General features: G+C 40.3%; 1 protein-coding gene across 1 annotated transcript in view; it reads right to left on the reverse strand.

Moving 5' to 3' along the window:
• The window catches only part of TG (thyroglobulin), a 138,424-nt gene that overhangs the window by 81,535 nt on the left and 36,695 nt on the right, over nt 1–20,194 (reverse strand). Inside the window, exons 23-34 of the mRNA XM_068155500.1 lie at nt 17,857–17,979; nt 16,077–16,192; nt 15,054–15,162; nt 13,623–13,820; nt 11,833–12,000; nt 11,229–11,294; nt 10,482–10,562; nt 9,233–9,370; nt 7,956–8,132; nt 6,878–6,989; nt 6,265–6,344; nt 2,447–2,590 (exon numbers count right to left, since the gene is read on the reverse strand). Of these exons, the coding sequence (XP_068011601.1) occupies nt 2,447–2,590; nt 6,265–6,344; nt 6,878–6,989; nt 7,956–8,132; nt 9,233–9,370; nt 10,482–10,562; nt 11,229–11,294; nt 11,833–12,000; nt 13,623–13,820; nt 15,054–15,162; nt 16,077–16,192; nt 17,857–17,979 (1,512 nt within the window). The remainder of the gene's footprint in view (nt 1–2,446; nt 2,591–6,264; nt 6,345–6,877; nt 6,990–7,955; nt 8,133–9,232; nt 9,371–10,481; nt 10,563–11,228; nt 11,295–11,832; nt 12,001–13,622; nt 13,821–15,053; nt 15,163–16,076; nt 16,193–17,856; nt 17,980–20,194) is intronic.

Consider the following 20,194-nt stretch of genomic DNA (forward strand, 5'->3'; position numbering starts at 1 on the left):
ATTCAAATAATCACTCATGCTTTACACACACACACACACACAAATCACATTTGCTAATAATTCCCTTAAACATTTTGCAGTTTTAAGTAATAAACAAGAGGTTTTTCTTCTTTTGTAAAACACTTCAGATAGTCAGTTACAAGTTCACAGATTCACACAGATTGACAAATTTCATTGGGTTGGAAGGGGCCTCAAATGTCATCTTGTCCAACCCTCCCCGTAAACATCAGGAACACCTCCAACTATATCAGGTTGCCCATGCCACACCAAGTCTGACCATGAATGTCTCCAGAGATAGGTCCTCAGTCACAGCACTAGGCAGCCTGTTCCAGTATTTTACCATTCTCCTTGCAAAGAAATCCTTTAAGACAAAACATTTAACCATCCCTGCAGAAGCTGAAGACCGGATTTTCTTTTTATTTCTTCCACTTTGTACTGCCTGTGCATGTAACCAATAGATATTTCTAAAAATTAAGGAGTTCTACCGTTCACATTGACTGGAGTGAAGAACTGGGGTTATCCAGAACTTGCTTTAAAAAGCTAGTATGTTCCTCACTGCCTGAGCTGCAGTCATGACTATACGTGTGACTTCAAACTGCTAATGAGCAGAGCCACAAGGATGAAGAGTGCACACAGCAATTTAACAGATTATGAAATGTAGAGGCACAAATATCTTCCTACATCAAGACTATTGTAGGACTAAACCTGAAGACTTTGCCTCATACCAACATCCCACTGCCTACAGTAAATTCCTCCTTCATATTTTTGCTCATTTTCCCTTTTAGGTTCAGAGCTTTTTTGTTTCTCTTCCTGGTGCCTAGACACCCCCCCACTCCCCCACCCCCAACAGAACAGCACAACTGATACAAATTTTTGTCTGCAAATACCTCCATTTGCATAGACATCTGTGCCTTGTTATGTGCTATTGTGGAAACACATCTGAAGCTTACTCATTACTTAAGGAAATGTCACCATCTTCTCTAACATTCCCCTCTGCAGACACATCAGGCTCCTCTTCATTGTCCTTCTGTACATGACCATCTTTTAATTTTAGTTGGTTCTTTGCCAATGAGAGGAAAAACAATTTCAAGAAGTGGAAGTGTATCTACACTTCCAATTCTCCTTTCTACCATTCTTCATTCTTACCCCTAGTCATCTCTCAGATCCCTCTGCCCACTGGCTCCTGCCTACTTTATCAGGGCTGGTGTTCTTTTCCTCAGTGCTGGACTCTAAGCTCACACCTCCTTATAAGCTTAGACGGTACCTCGCAGCTGTGTGCTATTTCTACTCTTTAATGGGGGTTGCCCTGCTAGAGGAGGATGCGGATAGTCTAGTGGGCAGATTGCCAGTGCAGACTTGAAAAGATCAGGGTTGAGTTCATATTTCAGAAACTTACAGTGTGAATTAAGATTTTCTTGATGCTTAGCAACAGCATAAAATGCAGTGTAGTGCCAGGATATATGATCTAGCACTACATAACTTTAACTAGGTTGTCTTTATATCACATGCCCTGGACAGCACATCTCTACACTTCATGCCAGCTCTCTCCATTCAGATATCAGTCCTTCTCAAATCTGCAATAACTAAGCAAGTTGAAACGCAAGGAAAAGTACTCCTTATCCATTTTCCCCCCTGATTCTGTCAACATCAGCAGACCTGCCCCTGCAGAGCTTTGCTGCTCACAGTGAAGTTGAACAAGGTTCTGCCTATGTAGACTCATAGGCCACTCTCCCATAAACGGGGATATAGTCAGGCAAAGATTAGTTTCCCTTGGAGTTTCAGTTATGTTAAAACAAAGCTTAACAAAGTAGAACTATATCTATGCAAAAAGAATGTGGCAAATGACACAGCAAAGCAATGGAGCCTTTGTTTTGCCATGGAAAAGAAAATTCACTTTGTCTAGGAGTAGTTTTGATTCCTCTTGAGGAAACAACCTAATCTTTCATAACTTCTCTCCGTTTAATTACATGAGGGTTACTTACTGCCTGAAGAATACAGTGCTACCTTGGAATTTGGTCTTGGCCCTTTTTCTTGTCAAAACAGTCAAAACTAAATTTTAAATTGCATAACAAAACCAAACCTTTGAGGATGTACATCCACACAGACTGTTAAATGATAAGTCAAGCAGTGAGGAACAGAATGATGTCCTGACCAGGACTGTGGAGTGGGACAAAATATATTTGGATTCCAACACTGGCCACAATTCTCTCATACAATATAAGCAATTAAATTATACCTCTTTGAGGTATTTCTACTTCTTCACCATTGAAATGAAGGTTAGATTGCACCTTCCTTTCTCTTGCAGATACTTGTCTCTCACATTTATTTATAGTGCTTGCAAATGGGTCCTTCTTCTAAAAGATGAAGCTTCTATAGATTGAAACTAAAAAATAAACCTCAGTTTGCAGAAACCAGTCAAAAAGGGCATGTACCCTACACCACTTACCAGGCTTTTGATACCAGCCAAATGGGTGGATTCTGACTTCAGCATCTGGTGAACTACAATTTGAAATGTGCCAAGAACTTCTTGTATCCTCAGCACACGTCTGAATTCCTAGGCTGTTCAGAGTCAGGCACACAATCTTTCCACCTGCCAGGGAAATACATGGCTATAGAAATTATGGGGAAAATGTTCCTCTTCTAGATATTAATTTGAGGAAAATGATAATACAGCACAGTTCCAGTGAGTGTTGAAAGGAATTTCACTGACTTAGAAATCAAAGGAGGGAAATAACTAAAACAGGACAACTCTTACTGTTGTTGAAAATAGTGTTGAAAAATCACAAGTAATTCAGGGTGAGGGAAGGTGGGTAACCAACATTATAACATTAAAGTCACTGCGAGTATTTCCACTGAGCAAAGATCAGGACACCTTATTTGAGCAAGCAGCCTATTCTGATTAATGAATTCCTAGAAATAGAAATATTTATCTCCATTGAAACATGGCCTCAACTTACATCAAGATAAAAATTCTGTCTTTCAAAGACTTAATGTACCTAAACAGATGGGGGTCCTGAAACACAGATAGCAGTTTTATTAAAGATTTTTTTACTAGCTCATGGTAAAAATCACTACTAAAAGTTCTCTTGACTATGTGAATTCCAAGACTGGATGTCTGGAATGCCACAGATAATAAATACTAATTAGATAAACTGAGAGGTATCAGGTTTGCATGTTCAGTGCTTGAAAACCTTTAATTTATTTTAGCTCTATTTAAAGAAACTTAAAATCATATTCAGTTGAGACTTCCAATTTTGCATGGTCATATGGAGTTATGACAACTGCTAGCTGTTTTTGATGTGTGCAATAATTTCCATATAAGCTACATTGGATTAATTTTCCAATCTATTTCTTTTAGACTGAGTGAAAATTTTGTCTGCTCAGTTAAAAAAAGAGAATTAAAAAATTATGAAGTGTTCCAAATTCTCAGATGAAACCAGCACATTCTAATGATCTCAAGGAGGCTGGTTAACACATGAAACTTCCAAAAGCAAGGCTGGCCACTTCAGTGGCCTAAATTTGAATTGGAGAAGAAAAAAAACCACACAAAAACATTAAAAACTATTTAATTGACTTTGATCCACATAGTATTCAATGATAAACATCAGCTAAGGACTTCCTTTTTAACAGAGCAATTCCTTTACATGCACGGAGTAGAAAGAAAAGTACCTATAGAACAGTATTCAGTCAGCCAAAGCTCTTGATAACCTTACAGCTGTGTCTGTACATCTCTCTGCACAACACCACTTAGCTATTTCAGGGGAGCAAAATATTTTGTTTGATTTTCTAATAGCATCTTTCTAAACATCTGATTTCCTCAGACTAATAGTAATGCTACTTGATATGTCTTAAGTGGATAAAACAAGAAGATATGCATCTTCTATCCCCAACCAATCTTCCTGAAGTAAAAAAATAAAATGTTTGGAAGAGAGAAGTTCAGACACCCAGGACAACCGAGGTACCCACAGACATTATGTGTTTAAAAGGCATTCAATTTTATATTTAGGGTTCTATATCCTATAGGCTTTAAAAAATGAAATTAATCAAACAAAAAAATCCAAACAAACAAGCAAACAAAAAGCCCCCCACAAAAACATTTCAGCCAACATAGAATCATAGAATCAACAAGGTTGGAAAAGACCTCAAAGATCATCAAGTCCAACCTGTCACCCAAGACCTCATGACTACTAAACCATGGCACCAAGTGCCACATCCAATCCCCTCTTGAACACCTCCAGGGATAGTGACTCCACCACTTCCCTGGGCAGCCCATTCCAATGGCTAACAACTCTCTCAGTGAAGAACTTTCTCTGCACCTCCAGCCTAAACCTCCCATGGTGCAGTTGGAGACTGTGTCTTCTTGTTCTGGTGCTGATTGCCTGGGAGAAGAGACCAACCCCTTCCTGGCTACAACCACTTTTCAGGTAGTTGTAGAGGGCAATGAGGTCACCCCCGAGCCTCCTCTTCTCCAGGCTAAACAATCCCAGCTCCCTCAGCCTCTCCTCATAGGGCAGATGGAGCAGGTTATCCTGGTGGCAATAACTGCGCACCTGGAGGATGGCCAAGGGCTCAGGTCCAGCCAACATGGATTTAGGAAGGGCAGATCCTGCCTCTCCAACCTGATCTCTTTCTATGATCAGGTGACCCGTTTGGTGGATGTGGGGAGGCCTGTGGATGTGGTCTACCTAGACTTCAGCAAGGCCTTTGACACCGTCCCCCACAGCAAACTACTGGCTAAGCTGTCAGCCCATGGATTGGACCACTACACTCTGTGCTGGGTTAGGAACTGGCTGGAGGGCCGGGCCCAGAGAGTGGTAGTGAACGGTGCCACATCCAGCTGGAGGCCAGTCACCAGTGGTGTCCCCCAGGGATCAGTGCTGGGCCCTGTCCTCTTCAACATATTCATCGATGATCTGGATGAGGGGGTCGAGTCAGTCATCAGCAAGTTTGCAGATGACACAAAGTTAGGGGCAGATGTTAGTTAGTTAGAGGGTAGGAAGACTCTGCAGAGGGACCTCGACCGACTGGACAGATGGGCAGAGTCCAATGGGATGGCTTTCAACAAGTCCAAGTGCCGAGTGCTGCACTTTGGCTACAGCAATCCCATGCAGAGCTACAGGCTGGGGTTGGAGTGGCTGGAGAGCTCCCAAACAGAGAGGGACCTGGGGGTGCTGATCGACAGCTGCCTGAATATGAGCCAGCAGTGTGCCCAGGTGGCCAAGAGGGCCAACAGCATCCTGGCCTGCATTAGGAATAGTGTGGCCAGCAGGAGCAGGGAGGTCATAGTGCCCCTGTACTCTGCTTTGGTTAGGCCGCACCTTGAGTACTGTGTCCAGTTCTGGGCCCCTCAGTTTAAGAAGGACATTGAAACACTTGAGCATGTCCAGAGAAGGGCAACAAGGCTGATGAGAGGCCTTGAACACAAGTCCTATGAGGAGAGGCTGAGGGAGCTGGGATTGTTTAGCCTGGAGAAGAGGAGGCTCAGGGGTGACCTCATTGCCCTCTACAACTACCTGAAAGGTGGTTGTAGCCAGGAAGGGGTTGGCCTCTTCTCCCAGGCAACCAGCACCAGAACAAGGGGACACAGTCTCAAGCTGCGCCAGGGGAGGTTTAGACTCGAGGTGTGGAGGAAATTCTTCACCGAGCGAGTCATTCGGCATTGGAACGGGTTGCCCAGGGAGGTGGTTGAGTCATCGACCATGGAGGCGTTCAAGGGGAGACTGGACGTGGCACTTGGTGCCATGGTCTAGTCATGGGGTCTGTGTTGATAGGTTGGACTCGATGATCCTCAAGGTCCTTTCCAACCTAAGCGATACTGTGATACTGTGATACTGTGGCTTGTGCTCGAGGTCTCTCCCCAGCCTCGCTACTCTTCTCTGAACACATTCAAGAATCTCAATGTCCTTCTTAAATTGAGCGGCCCAGAACTGGACACAGTACTCAAGGTGTGGCCTGACCAGTCTTGGACCTGAAGTTGATAAACCAGAAGTAAAAGTTCCCTAGAGTTCTATTGGTTTGACCTTCATGCTATTGGAACTGCAGCCTCACAAGGACTCCTTTTCATGATGATTTTTGTAGAATTTCTAAGATGTGGAGTAGGTCATTGAGCTGAACTCCTAGTAATGGCTATGAATACTCACAAACATGTTAAAGGGAGTTGCATGAAGATTTCCTGCATAATTTGTCCCTCACAGCAAAAGAATGGTAAAATTTGTAATAATGAAGACGGCAAATACTTGCGGAATACAAACAGTGAAAAAGTACCTGGTATCTGGGAGTCATTAAAAAAGCCAAATCCCGTGCAACAAGGGTCAGCATCACACCAGCGCTCACACTCAAAAAACCTGGGAAAGGAAAAATATCACTACTTTTGCTATCAGTAGCAACTTCTCTCTGCCTCAGAGGGGGGAAGGGAGGATATTGCGTAAGGCAGAGACATTGAGAACCTGCAGAGCTGCCTTTCTCAATAAGACCACTTCCTGGTTGATAGTGCACAGAGACTTCCACAAGTTTTCTATCTGTAGATGAAATTATGGTCTACCAGTACACATCTGCCAGACTACACCTAGTCATTTAGATAAGTGTTTTGATACATGCCCTAAAAAATATCTAGGAGACTTAGCTGGCTGACAAGCTATTTACTAGTGATATAAGGAATAATTCACATATATATAATTACTAATTATGCACATTACTATTTATAACTTCATTATAAATTTCTTTTAAATCATATGATTTTTTTTTTCTTTATTAAATATTCTCAAATAATGCTTTTTTCAGAACAATATATCTGATCACACTCATCTGCATAACAGGGCCTTGGTATCACAGGCATGATCAAACTTCCATTGAAGACAAAGGAGCAGTCATGTCCTACCCATCCGAAGCAGTTTTCCTGCTCATGTCAGTCTTATTCCTCACTGAGATCCCAGTTACTTTCTGGAATGATACACGTGTGTAGAAGCTCTTCACAGAACTTTTCAGAGTGACTGGAAGGAAAAAGAAAATCAAAACTGGAAAGAGAAAAACCAGAACCAATTTAACCTTGTAATTTACATATGCTGGCCAAGTAATCCCATGGTAAGTGTAAAGTTTATGTTCCTATGCTACAATGGTCTTGATCCATCAAAATGTAATTTTTACACTATCACAGTAAATTTCTGAAAGATAAACCTGAAGGTAAACAAAAATCCACCAAGTGAAGACTCTGAAAACTTGTAAACATATATCACCAAGGAAAGACTTTCAACACAGGGCTGCTGTTCCTGAGACCTGGATCAACATTACTCCTTCATCAAGGTCAAAAAACCTAGGGACAGCACTAGCTTAGGAAAATCCAGTGTACTCATGCAGGAGCTTGTGGTGCACTTTGAACTCCCCAAATGCACATAATTAAAGTTTCCTTCAGTGACCCTCTGCAGTTTTCACAGGAAAAGTATAGGTTCCTGTGCAGTGATAACAGGTTTGTTTGTCAAAAAAAACCCACCCATTCAACTTCAAAATATTCAGAGGAGAGGTTAAAATCCACATCTATAACTCTGAATATGCTAAGATGAATAAGTAAATAAAAGTATTGCACTGAATTCAGACTTTTGCATTTGTTCACTAGCATGGAAATTGTAATGGTCAAAGATGGAACTGGTAACATCTCAATGATATTTCCATTTCATCCACAGTATAAAAATATCTAAGACCTGGAATACAAATTATTTGAGTTACCCCTGGCCTCTCTGAATTGGTAACAACTAAGGTGTAGAGTGGAAATCATGGTTAATATCTTTTCATTCTGAACTGAAAATGAAGAATCATACCCAGAACAGCCTGACCTTCCCTTGCTCCATCTCATCATAAGACTCATTGACAGATTCAGACTTATTTCAGAGTCAAAAGCTGAAACATTAGCTTCCATTAGCATGGCCAGAGCATACATGACTCATTCAAATCTCCAAACTTGCCTATTTTATGGTACAATTTCTGTGGCTGTTGGGGTAGCACGGTCCGACAGTTTTCTGGTATTTGATCAATGCTGCCATCACAAATCTGTGCCTCTGGATAGAGGGTGCACACAAAGTATGTGTCTGTAGCATTTTGAAGATCTGCTATTCGACAAAACTCATCTTCCTGTGCACAACCTAGGAAGCAAAGTTGCTAAGAGTTACACATTTGAAGGTTTCTTCCCTTCTCTATTCCTCTATATGACCTCAATGCACTTAAAGCTGCTCATCACCAAACAGCTAAGAGATAGAATGTCAGTGTTATGCCATCACAGTGTAGAGAATCAGGGACAGATTCTGTTTCTAGTAACAAAGACCAGGTTTACTTGGAAAGCAAAGAAAAGGAGCTATACCACAGCTAACTGGAAAGGAACATTCCTCAGCTGTGACAGGCATTAGTCTGTGGCATTGGTGTCATTCTAACACTGTGATTCACAAAAAACCTCTCTTTTTCTTTTTATTAAATCTGACATACAAACTGTACATAGAATAACTCTCCATTAGTTGTGGTTCTCTTGCTTTAAAGAATAAAAAACACCTAACATAAAATATTTTCTACCATGTCTTAGGAATTTTTTGCAAAATATATTTCTGAAGTGTTCATATATTATATAAAATATAAATAACTCTTCCAGAGCACACAGTTCAGGCTTGTAGCAACTTGCACTGATACTCACCTCAGGGTAAAAATATGCCTTCAGAAAAGAAACAAAGCCATCAAGCTGATTTCTTCATTACTGTAGCAATGGCCTGCTTAATTGTAGATGGGTATAGGTCTACTGACCTCTTACAGTGATGTCTGTGCACTGTTTAGTACTCTTTGTTCTGTCTTCCTGGTAATCAGAAATAGAACCTCTTCTCCATTTATTGCATCAAAATCTAATTTATCATTAACCTAAATATCTGTATTTTACCTTCTTTTACCATTGTCCCTTCTGTCTATTTGGAGGGTACTTTTCCAGAACAGCTGAGTATTGCCTAAGCTGTGTCTTCTACTTCTCTCTCCCATAACAGGGATATCCTGAAGATGAATGATGGATACCCTTTCTGCTGCAGTAGACAAAGATTGTAAGAAAGAAATAGGTGGCCCCTATAGGTGGTCAGCAGCTTCCATGAAAATTTTCTGAGCTTCCTCTGAAAATTGTTTATGTCCAAGAGTTTTTATTCATCATTATTATATTTTTTGTTTCTAATTAATTGTTATTCCCTACAGCATAGCAGTCTCCAAGATGTCTTACGTGTCAGACACCAAAGCACAGCTTCATCTGCTGAGTACTTTGGTCTGAAGATCCAATACTGCTGGTAAGCAAGAGAAATGTTCTGGTCACTTTGTATCTGGCTGTTGTCCATTAGGTAGAAAAGATCCTTTGTGGAATCTGAGATTCAAACAAACAAACAAACTTCTCACATGCACAGAAAAGTTAGGTGTGATCTGCAATAGATTAAATTTATATTTTATTAAAAAATCTGCTTTTCATTGTAATCCAGCTGCAACCACTTTGTAGGGCTAGCAGAAACCAAAGGTTGCTTTGAATAACAGAGTTGTCCACCCACAGCTATTGAAGCTGACGTAGGCAATGTCTCCTCACTAAGCTGCGCTCCACACCACAGCCTTGTCAGCCTATTTCCACACTCAGGTTAATGCAAGGGAATTCAACTAATCTATTAAGTCAATTTCCTGCCCACCCAACCCCCCCTTTATAAGTCTAGGCTTCAAAATACCACTAATTGTATAGAAGTACCACTAGGTAAATGGGCATTTTAGTTTACCTTCCTTTCAAATTGCATAAGCAGAATCAGAAATTCACTTTATGTTAGGATTTTGTGTGTTTTAAATCACATGCCCAAGTATTCCTCAAGGCTCTTCAGCAAAGATTGTACATCATTAGAGACAAATCAAAGTGCTCTCAATAAGTTCCACCACTCTCTTTGTTTCAGGATTACAGTTCTGAAGGGCCAAAATGAACTCTAGTGACCTAATACAAATTATTTTGGATATATACATGACAGAATAACAAAAATCTGACCCAAAGGAGCTAGGTCTCTCACTTTCATCATGCATGCAAGAAACCCTTGTGACTGCAGTTTCATCCTGAATCTTTCTAAGCATCACACCTAGAGTCATATTGTCAGTATCAGTAGATATGCCCAGGTACCCAGGCTGAGTTTATGTAATTTTTCTTCCCCAACAATATTTCCTTAGTCATCACAGCTCAGTAAATCTGAAAGAACAAGCTTTCATATAACATTTTAACTCTTTCATCTCTAGCCTGGCCTGGGAAAGTAAAAACCATAAAGACAGGCATCTTGTATTTTGAACTTTCTCAAAACCTTTATCGGACTTCCTACCTGAGAGATAACCTCTGGACTTCACAATGCCTACATAATTATGATACATGTATGCCAATATATTGTATTTTCTAGTTAAAATCTGCAATTCCCTTTGCTGTCTTCTGCTTCCTTCTCTGTTTACTTTTACTACAATACCTGATAATGCTAGATCACTCTCTGTCTTCAAAGCAGCAGCATCGCATTCCGAGGTTTTAGTCCGGGTGACCATATCAGAGCCTGGAATGCAACAGGAATTAAAGAGCTTAGCAATTCCATTTATCTTTCTTCCACAAAACAAGATCATCCTTAGTTGCTGACATTTTGGAAAACTCCTTAAGTACCTCCACCAACTGTGGAATTTGAAATGAGTAAAACCATCTCTGTATAAGTCAGAGAAAAATCTAAATGAAAATGTGCTGTTTGGAGGATAAAAGGAAAAGCCATATCCACAATCACTATGCATTCAACAGGAGTGCTGTATGCATCTGTAAAGCAGCATCATAAATTTCTGTAGGTCTTGCTATGTACACTGCAACAATCAAAAGTAAACTTGCAAAGATGACACATGCCAACAAAAAGAACGAATTTAATTATGCATAAAGTGCCAAATTATTACAGTATGTGGACGCTGGTGGGACAAAGACAAGTGTCTCTATGATGCCATCGTCACAGGTAAAAGTTATAAAGTATATTCTCAGACACAAGGATATACACAAATCTCATGAAACTGACAGCAGAATTACACCAGATAATACCCACCCCTGCCAGAAAAGACTTTCAGGTAGTGACTCAATTTGGACAGTATAAACTAAAGAGAAAATGGTACTTCCATTACAGAACACCTCTCTGCCACTGCCTACAGCTCATCATAAGTTTTGTAACAACTTCTGCGAGATAACTCACCTCTCCACAGGTAAACTTGCTGAAACGTAGGAACATTTCTTTCTGCTTCTTCTACAAACTTAGAAGCTAATAAAGAACAAAGTTTGTTAGAATAACTGTTCAAATTAAACAGCTAGTATTAAAATGCTCAGAAATTGCCTTAAAAATACATGACTAAGTCATGCATCATCCTATTTACAGTAAGAGACTCTAAGATAGAAGGCCCTGGTGTTCTGGTGCTAGTCTGTGTTCAAGGTACCATGGCTTTACTCTATTTTCCATCACTGCTTTTTCTGTGCAGCTCTGGGCATCTCTCTTTTTGTCTTTTCTCCACACTTTACCTTTCTTACAGATTATTGGCTTCAATCTGCTTGAATTAAATACTGGAAGTATTATAGGGTAATACTAAACACGTTCTTGATATTACTGTTCACACACTAAAGCATGAGAAGTCCATTAGCCTAATAATACATCCAATTAGAGAGCCCTTATTCTGTTGTGATTGTACAGATACAGATTTACGTGAGATAAAAGCATTGAAGTACAAAAGCAGGTGGTGAACAAGGCAGAGTCTATAAAAGAATTAAAGAAAAGCAATGTAAATTGAGATAATTTATTGACATACTTCCACTGAAGAGTTGTCCTCCCAGGGTGAAGGAATATGCCTTCTCTTTTTCATTGTAGCTCACACCTTTACATATCCCATCTATGACAGAAGTTGATATTGGACTCTGGCCGTTCACATTGCAGAGCAGCACGTCTGGGTAGCTCATCAAACTACACAAAATGGTACCTAGGTTCAGGCAAAGACAGACTTGTATCACTGCAATAACACTTTGCACCTACACAGAGCTTTTAACCCAAGCATTCCAATACTTTTTTTAGATGCCAATAGAACCTGTGTCACTGAGATTAGATACCCTTTAGTATTGTTGCCAAACAAAGAAAAATCAGAGACATACGTACAAATTGAAGTATTAAGTCTAGCTATAAACATTTGTAGCCTGCTTTTCAGGGATTCCAAGCACATACTGTTACCACTTACTAAAATATTCCTGTTATCTGATAATACCCAACAGTATTCTCAGCACTTTATAGCCCCATGGAGACACATTCAATCCTTTGGCGGTCTTGCAGTCTCAGGCTCTGAACCAAGAAAGCACTTATATTTTTACTGGGATGGTTTCCTGGATTGGTGCCTGATTTCAGTCAGCCCAGGCCTGAGCTTTCTCCAGCATCGTGATATGAGTCAGGGGGACCAGAATACTTAAGGCCAGGTGTTCTGGCACAGGGCTGTCATGGTTACGTCTAGACAATACTCAGCTCCTGCTTTGTTCTTGCTCTCACAACTCAGGAATTTCTACGGTTTTACAATGTCCTCTGTTCTGGTTATGTTGTTTTTTTATAGGCTGGGTAGAAGAGATACTAAATATGCTACTTCTCCCTTCTTTATTTGTTGTTTTTTTAATAAAATTCTTGTCCAAGTACCACATTTTCCTGCAGTATTGATCCATACAGGTCATCCCAACTAATCAGAGTTCTACAACACTCATCTTTTCCACACCCACACTCACAAGGATGGAGAACTCCAAAATTTTGATAGATAAATAGAGAAATGGATTTCATGCCATCACCTAGTACATTTTTATGCAAAAATAATGGGATGCCAAACCAGAAAATAATTTTCTGGAAACATTTGCTTGACAACTTCTACATAGAAAGCTTTCTCAAATCCAGTGTCAGATTCCACTCTGGAAGAAACTTCCAAACTGGAGAAGTGTTTGTCACATAGCAGCCACCACTACATGCCTGGATTAGTAAGAGCTCATATTTAAAAACTGGAGAAATCTCAATTAGAACTTCACTTTTTCTACAGGAAATGCAGCAGGAAAGTTAATCCCATTTAAGACCAAAAGCAGTCTACAAAAAGCAAGCTCAGACATTAAGTGCTTAAATTTTCTGGCAGGAATCTGGACTTTGCCTAATTCTCATCTTTGTCAGTCTCTGTCCATCCCACTCTCACTTGCTTTCCTAGCTAGACACCCAGACTGAAGAAATAACAGGCCAACAAGGACTCTGTCTGGAGGCACTGTCTTAATTCCATCATCAGCTAAAAGCCACTAACATCTGGCAACTTAGCTATGTTACATAAAGAGAGAGGCATTTTCAGAATGGTTTCTCATCTGGATGCTGATGTCTAAAGCAGATTGAAAGAATCATCCTTTCAAAATGTTCATTTCTATCTAAGACTACCTTGCTACCTGATGGCTTTATTTCTGTTGCTCCGGGCCAGTCCTGGGCATTACTCAGATCCTGCTTGCATCAAACAATGTCACTGTCACTGATGTAGAGGTAGGCTGCTTACACCAGTATAATGTAGAAGTGGGTGCACTGTGTCCAAAAATTAGACAATACCTCCATCAAGGGCAATCTGAGTCAAGATGAACCCATCACAGCAAGAGTCCCAGCTGCAAGTTTGCCGACAGAAGAGCTGAGCATCGGTCAGAGATGTGCCAGCTGCTGAGAGCACCATGAAGCGATATACTCCAGAAAGTACATTCTGAAAATCAGTCCTTTCAAAGGTCTTGACTCCAGATGAGTTAAATTCTTGTCCTAGGCAGACAGCAGAGGAAGAAAGTGTTCAGAAGAGCTCAAGAGGAGACTGCAGACTGGATCTGGTTGTAAGTTTTATGATAAAAACTCAGCTTTATAAGTTTTTTTCTTGATGGAAGATATGATATGTCTGGTACAATTATACCTGAGCAGCTGGACAAAATATACTGACAGAGTAGGAAAAACAGTCCATTGTACCAGCAAAGGGCTCCTAAATTCATGTGTGCAGCAAAGTTGGTAATGTTCTGCTTTCAAGCACTATATTAATAACTCCCAGGCATAAGTTAAACAAACATATCTCATTAAAAAGGAAAATGTGTAATTTGGCCAACATAACTGCATCTGCAATTAAGGCCTTTGCTGACTAGTCACATGTGTAAGAGGACATAATTCATATACTCCTGGATCTAATTATCAATATCTCAACAGAAATCTGGAGCAGATCTGGTATCAACAATATTGCATTGACTGCAACAAGCTCAGGGGACTTACCTTCTTTCAGGTGAGACTTAGCTCTTTATTTTTATTATTATTAATAAATGGTGACTCAGAGGTTTGGATAGAAGTGAAAAACAAACACTTAGAGCGTTGAGTTTTGACTCAAACCTTGCAGCTGTCTGCATTTAGTTGTCTTGTTTCAAATTTGGCATAAGGCTCAAAGTTGGACACACATTAGATGGAACATGCAGTGGTATCAATCACACTTATGACCAAAAAAAAAGTAATAATTATCTTGTACATTCATTAGTTCAGTTGAATTACTTTGGAATTCACTGCAGAGCAGGTTAGTTCTTGGAGTATATTAGTAGGACAACTCATAATCAAAATGAATGTAAACTGTCAAATTATGTGCAAGCAGATCATTAATAATGCCTTAGATATTCAAATAACAAACTGTTTAATAAAGAGAAATAATGATAGAATACAATCAAAAAGAATAGAATAATAGACCAATAGAATAATACATTGGCTAGAATTTGAGGTTTTGTGGGACTGTCTGCTGGAGAAAACCATCAAAATGTTTTACAAAAGCTGTATTCCTAATTTCTGGGGAGTGAGACATGAAGGGAAGATTTACTGAGGTTTCTGGGCTATCACTAAATGTTCAACTTCAGAAGAGTACTGTCTGTTTAAACAAAGATGCTCTCCACATGTAATTGTGATCCCACATAGAAATAAGTACAAGTTTGGGCACAACAGCCTAACAGTAGAAGAGTGATTCACATTTGGTACCTCTCTTCAAATAGACCATCACTGCTTCTCCCTCTGGATTCCTGACATGGAGCAAGCAGCTGAGCTGACCGATGCTAGTGGCAGTGGGGTTCCCCAAAACACCTTGCACCTGAGATAGAAAAAAAAAGTATGCATAATAAGTACACCTAATTGATTCCCTCTCCTAAAACACTCTTTAAAGCCACACTGATGTGTTTAAAAGCTATGAATAGGAAGATGTTACAGCACTAAGGAGGACACAAGGCAAACCCTGGGCTAGAGGAATAGAATAGAATAGAATAGAATAGAATAGAATAGAATAGAATAGAATAGAATAGAATAGAATAGAATAGAATAGACCAGACCAGACCAGACCAGACCAGACCAGGTTGGAAGAGACCTTTCAGATCATTGAGTCCAACCCATCATCCAACACCATCTAATCAACTAAACCATGGCACCAAGCACCCCATCTAGTCTCCTCCTAAACACCTCCAGTGATGATGACTCCACCACCTCCCCAGGCAGCCCATTCCAATCACTCTCTCTATGAAGAATTTCTTCCTAACATCCAGCCTAAACCTCCCCTGGTGCAGCTTGAGACTGTGGCCTCTTGTTCTGGTGCTGGTTGCCTGGGAGAAGAGACCAGCCCCCGCCTGTCTACAACCTCCCTTCAGGAAGGGACTGGGAAACTCTGACTGTTTGGGGTAACCTGGTTACTGGCCTGGATACTTCTAGTTTGGATTATGGAGATTAGTCCTCCCTTTATGTTAACCCAGTTTCCTGACTGCAGGAGCTCAGTATGTTTCAAAACCAAAATGTGCTGTGTGGTATTTCAACCTAACACTGGGGAATTCAGATGCCATATTTGGAAACACCTGGGTGTAGGTTCTTTACCAACTTGCAGGAATTCATTACTGCCATAGTGAAAAGCAATGTCTGAGGGGCCAGGTAATAGCCTGCCTATCTTCTGTGATGCCATCTACTTTTATTGAAAGTACAGTATTATAACAAACACATATTTTAAAGTATGTTCATTTTTACCAATCCAGAGGAGGTGCAGTTGAAATTTACTTCAGCAGCACTGTATAATTCACAAAGAACTTCAGCACCAGCAGGAGTTACAGTCGCAAAACCACACTTCTCTTCCATCTCACAGGCTGAATAACAGGAAAGAGACCTTAAGTTTCCTAGCATTTCATGTGCAAATTTTCTGATAACAGTTCCATTATTTACTGACATTTGTCTAGTTTTTCATACAGACTGCAAGCACACACCTAGTTTTTCTACCAGTCTGCAAGCACATGAATTTTACTAGCCAGATGAACTTTAGCATTCAGTTATTATAGTAGTGGATTAGGTTTTCAAATTAAGTTACATGCAAAAGGTTCTTTGTCATCTGATGATACAAACAGATGAGTTAAGTCTAACCACCCACCCAAATATTTAATGTCTGCTGGATAACTTTGCCTGAGGCAGGATAAGTAACCCCATGGCAAACAAGATGTGACAAATATCAGAGTGATAGGAAGGAGGGAAACATCAAATTCTTCAGTTGCACCAGCTGCCTCTGCAACGATCACCTGGCCAGTGTAAGGAAGCAAGCAGCCACTCCCTCTGGATTTAGGAGTGGTGAAGATCCTTCCACACTTACACACTCATAACTGAGTTGCTCCCACAGCCCTGCTCCTAAAACAAGAGGTGAAATTGTTTCCAAATATCTCTGGTATAAAATCAACCAGCTTAGATCAAAACATCATCAGAAATGTTAAGCTAAGCTGTCTGACTTCATAGGGAAGTAGAGAGGGAGGATTAACCCTTACCCTTTAGTAAGCATCCCAGCTTGTAATATTTCATAGTACTGCTGCCATTTGACAGTGGGTGTAACGTACAACAAAAATACAGGTTCTGTACTGTACAATCTGAATCAAATTGTTTGTCAAGGGGCATCTTTTCTTCCCTAAGTTCATCCCACAGTTCTCTCAGCTCAGAGTCTTGCTTTCAAAGACCTTGCATTTCAGAGGAAGGTCTAAGAAACATTGCAGTATACAGCTGTGGAATGATCTGGTGCAGCAAAATCATTCCAGTAACACATGTAAGGATTCATGTATCCACTTCTATGCATGAGAGATGACTGCTCCAGCTAGAGCACAGCATGTGACACTGACCTTGACAGACCTTTATGATGTCTGTGCTACAAACAGACCAGCTCTATTATTACTGTCCATTTGGTTGGTTTTTTTCAGTTAAATGTAACCCCTCTGCCTCTCTTCACAGTCTGAGCATTAGGAGACAGAAAATGAGACTGATTCAAAGCATCTTGAAAGCAGTGCAGTGGTTTCCCTTGCTTTTAGATGACTCTGAAGCAGAGTAAACCAGTGAACATCACGTACACAGATGTAATATAGTACACACGCTGTAAGGCTGAGCAGAAGAAAATCTCTGCTCTCCCTATAATGTCCTTCTGATGGAAGCAAGGATAGTTTTTCCTCTTTTATGTGCCAATCAGGTAATTTGGGGAAAGGTGAAAGCTTGGTTTCCACATGTCCTGAAAGGCTGATGAATAGTTCCTGGCCTGAATCCCATTTTCTAAGCATATTTCAAATGACACCAATTTACTTTAAAGTCTGATGACATGTCTGAAGTGGCTGTAAAGTCAGAAGCCCTCTTTCTGAAAGAAATAGCAATCTCTTCCCTGAACCAAGGTCACCAGAGTTATAAATATCTTACAGGAAATACATGTTGAACTGCAAAATGTATACTTCATCTCAGAACTTTAGTATAAATTCACCACATGTAAAGATTTTCTGAGACCTTTCCTCACCTGAAATGCACTGGAAAGCTGGACTTTGCAGGTCTCCCCCAAATGACTGAGACTGAAAAATCTGAGCTTCTTCTGACCCATAAATCAGTCTGGAAGCAGGAATTCGCTCAAATTTTCTGAGCACTAAAAACCCAAACAAACAAACAAACAAAAAACCCCAAACAGATATTATTATCAGTTCCCATGTTGCAGAGAGACAGAAAAAGAAAAAAAAAGGTAGAAATAGAAATTGAAGAGTTCTGTCAGGAAAGAGGTTCATGCATTAAATGGCATACCATAACTTCACAGATAACACAGGAGACATCTGGACTGAGGATAAAATTTTCTATTTTGCCTAAAAAAAAAAAGGTGTCACAAGATATTTTAAAAAACAGCTAGCAAGGAGTGGGCTGGGAGTTTATGTTCAAGTGAGACTTCCAGTAGCAGACTGGCTCTCTCCCATTACTTGGTCATGGCACTGAACCAACTATTGAGTCAATGGGGGAACAAGGTTCCTGCAAGACAGACACTGAAACAAGAGCCAGCTACAGCAGAATTTGGTTAGAGAGGAAATCTAGGAGCCTTATCGCTTCTTTACAGCAGCACAGCAGCCTGATCACCACACACTTCAGGCTATAGGATCTATCCAAGGTATCACGTCCTACATGCTCCCTTTTTACTGCTTTATTCAACCTTTAACTCCAGATGGACAATTTACTTATCAAACCCTTCTATCTGCTCTCTCTGAACTGGTCCTGCATTCATAGATGTCTGACAAGCAGCACTGATCATGAACTGAGAAAAGCTCATGAGCTCTAGAGATTGAAAACTCAAAGGTCATTAAATGGATTGAGGAATCCAACTTAAGCTCAAGAAGGTTTGGCCCTGTCTATGCTCTAAAGGTTATAGTGTGGTGAAGGGGGACACAGTAGCACCACCACTACCCTGCTCAGGTTGCTACTACCTGTACTACAAAGAGGTTTTGTTACAGTGCGTCCATACCATGATATACCAGTATCTTTCGGTGAGTGCCGGGTATTAAGGAGAAGGGAAGAATGTGGTGACTTAGCATCACTCTGTGGTGACCAGACCTCTTCTCTAAACACCCAAAAAGAAAGCCATTGCAGCCCATGTCTGGTCTAAACCTAAAAGAGCTAAGAAGCATGAGCCCTGGTCTGATCTCAGCCCATGGGATGTGCCTGAAGCTGAAAGAATTGGAGACTCAGCCCTTCTCTCTCTTGCACACATGGGTACAGAGGTCCAGCAGGGGATCCCAGGCCTCTCCCTGAAATGTCTGGATAAACCACAAAATAAACCTTAGGGATAAGTTCTTAAAACAATCATCTGTACTCCTACAGCAAAATAGTCAGGACTAAATCAGAAGCAAATGTCCACTGTTGTTAGGGCTGAGTCAGCAGGTGCTTTTGATAAAATTATTGTTTCTGCTCAGGAAAAACATGAGGGTGAGGCAAGCAATACAAAAAAATCTTTGCATTCCATCTCAGCTGGGGAAAGGGCTGAACGATGGTGTAAACAGAGGTGGAAGTTTTTCCCTTCCTACAAATACAGGACACCAAATTGTTTTTTCTTTTCTTCTCATTTTCCCCCCTAATTATGACATCCTTCCACCTCTCCATTTCCTCTACAAAAATGTGGGGGAAAAGTAGGTAAGAGAGAGAAATTGTAATGAAAAACTAATGTGGAAACATTTCAAAGCTAGTACAAAACTTGCCTTTTGCATTTTTTTTTAATTTTGGGGTTTACTATAAAGAAAGGTAAAAAAAAAAAAATGCATTCATAAACCTACTCTGTCATTAAAAAAGAAACAAACCAACATTCCACCAGCTCCCATTTTCATGAACTTGTTAGTTCTCTCTGCCCTCTTTTCCACAGTAATATAACTACTTAGCCATTTCACCAGCTTAGTGAATAGCAGATATTAGAATAGAATAGAATAGAATAGAATAGAATAGAATAGAATAGAATAGAATAGAATAGAATAGAATAGAATAGAATAGAATAGAATAGAATAGAGTAGACCAATCCAAACCAGGGTGGAAGAGACCTTCAAGATCTTCATGTCCAACCTATCAACCAATCCAATGCACCTAATCAATTAAACCATGGCCCCAAGCACCCCATCAAGTCTCCTCCTGAACACCTCCAATGTTGGTGACTCTACCACCTCCCAGGGCAGCCCATTCCAATGGGCAATCACTCTCTCTGTATAGATCTTCTTCCTAACATCCAGCCTAAACCTCATCTATTCTCTATCTCACTATTCTCCATCTCACATAGTACTAAAGATCTAGATCTGCTGTTGCAATGAATGTTAAGTATGCCTTCAAACAATAAGAAT

This window comes from Melanerpes formicivorus, unplaced genomic scaffold, assembly GCF_026170545.1.
Source record: "Melanerpes formicivorus ecotype bairdi unplaced genomic scaffold, bMelFor1.0.p_v2 SCAF_32, whole genome shotgun sequence".
Classification (NCBI taxonomy): domain Eukaryota; kingdom Metazoa; phylum Chordata; class Aves; order Piciformes; family Picidae; genus Melanerpes; species Melanerpes formicivorus.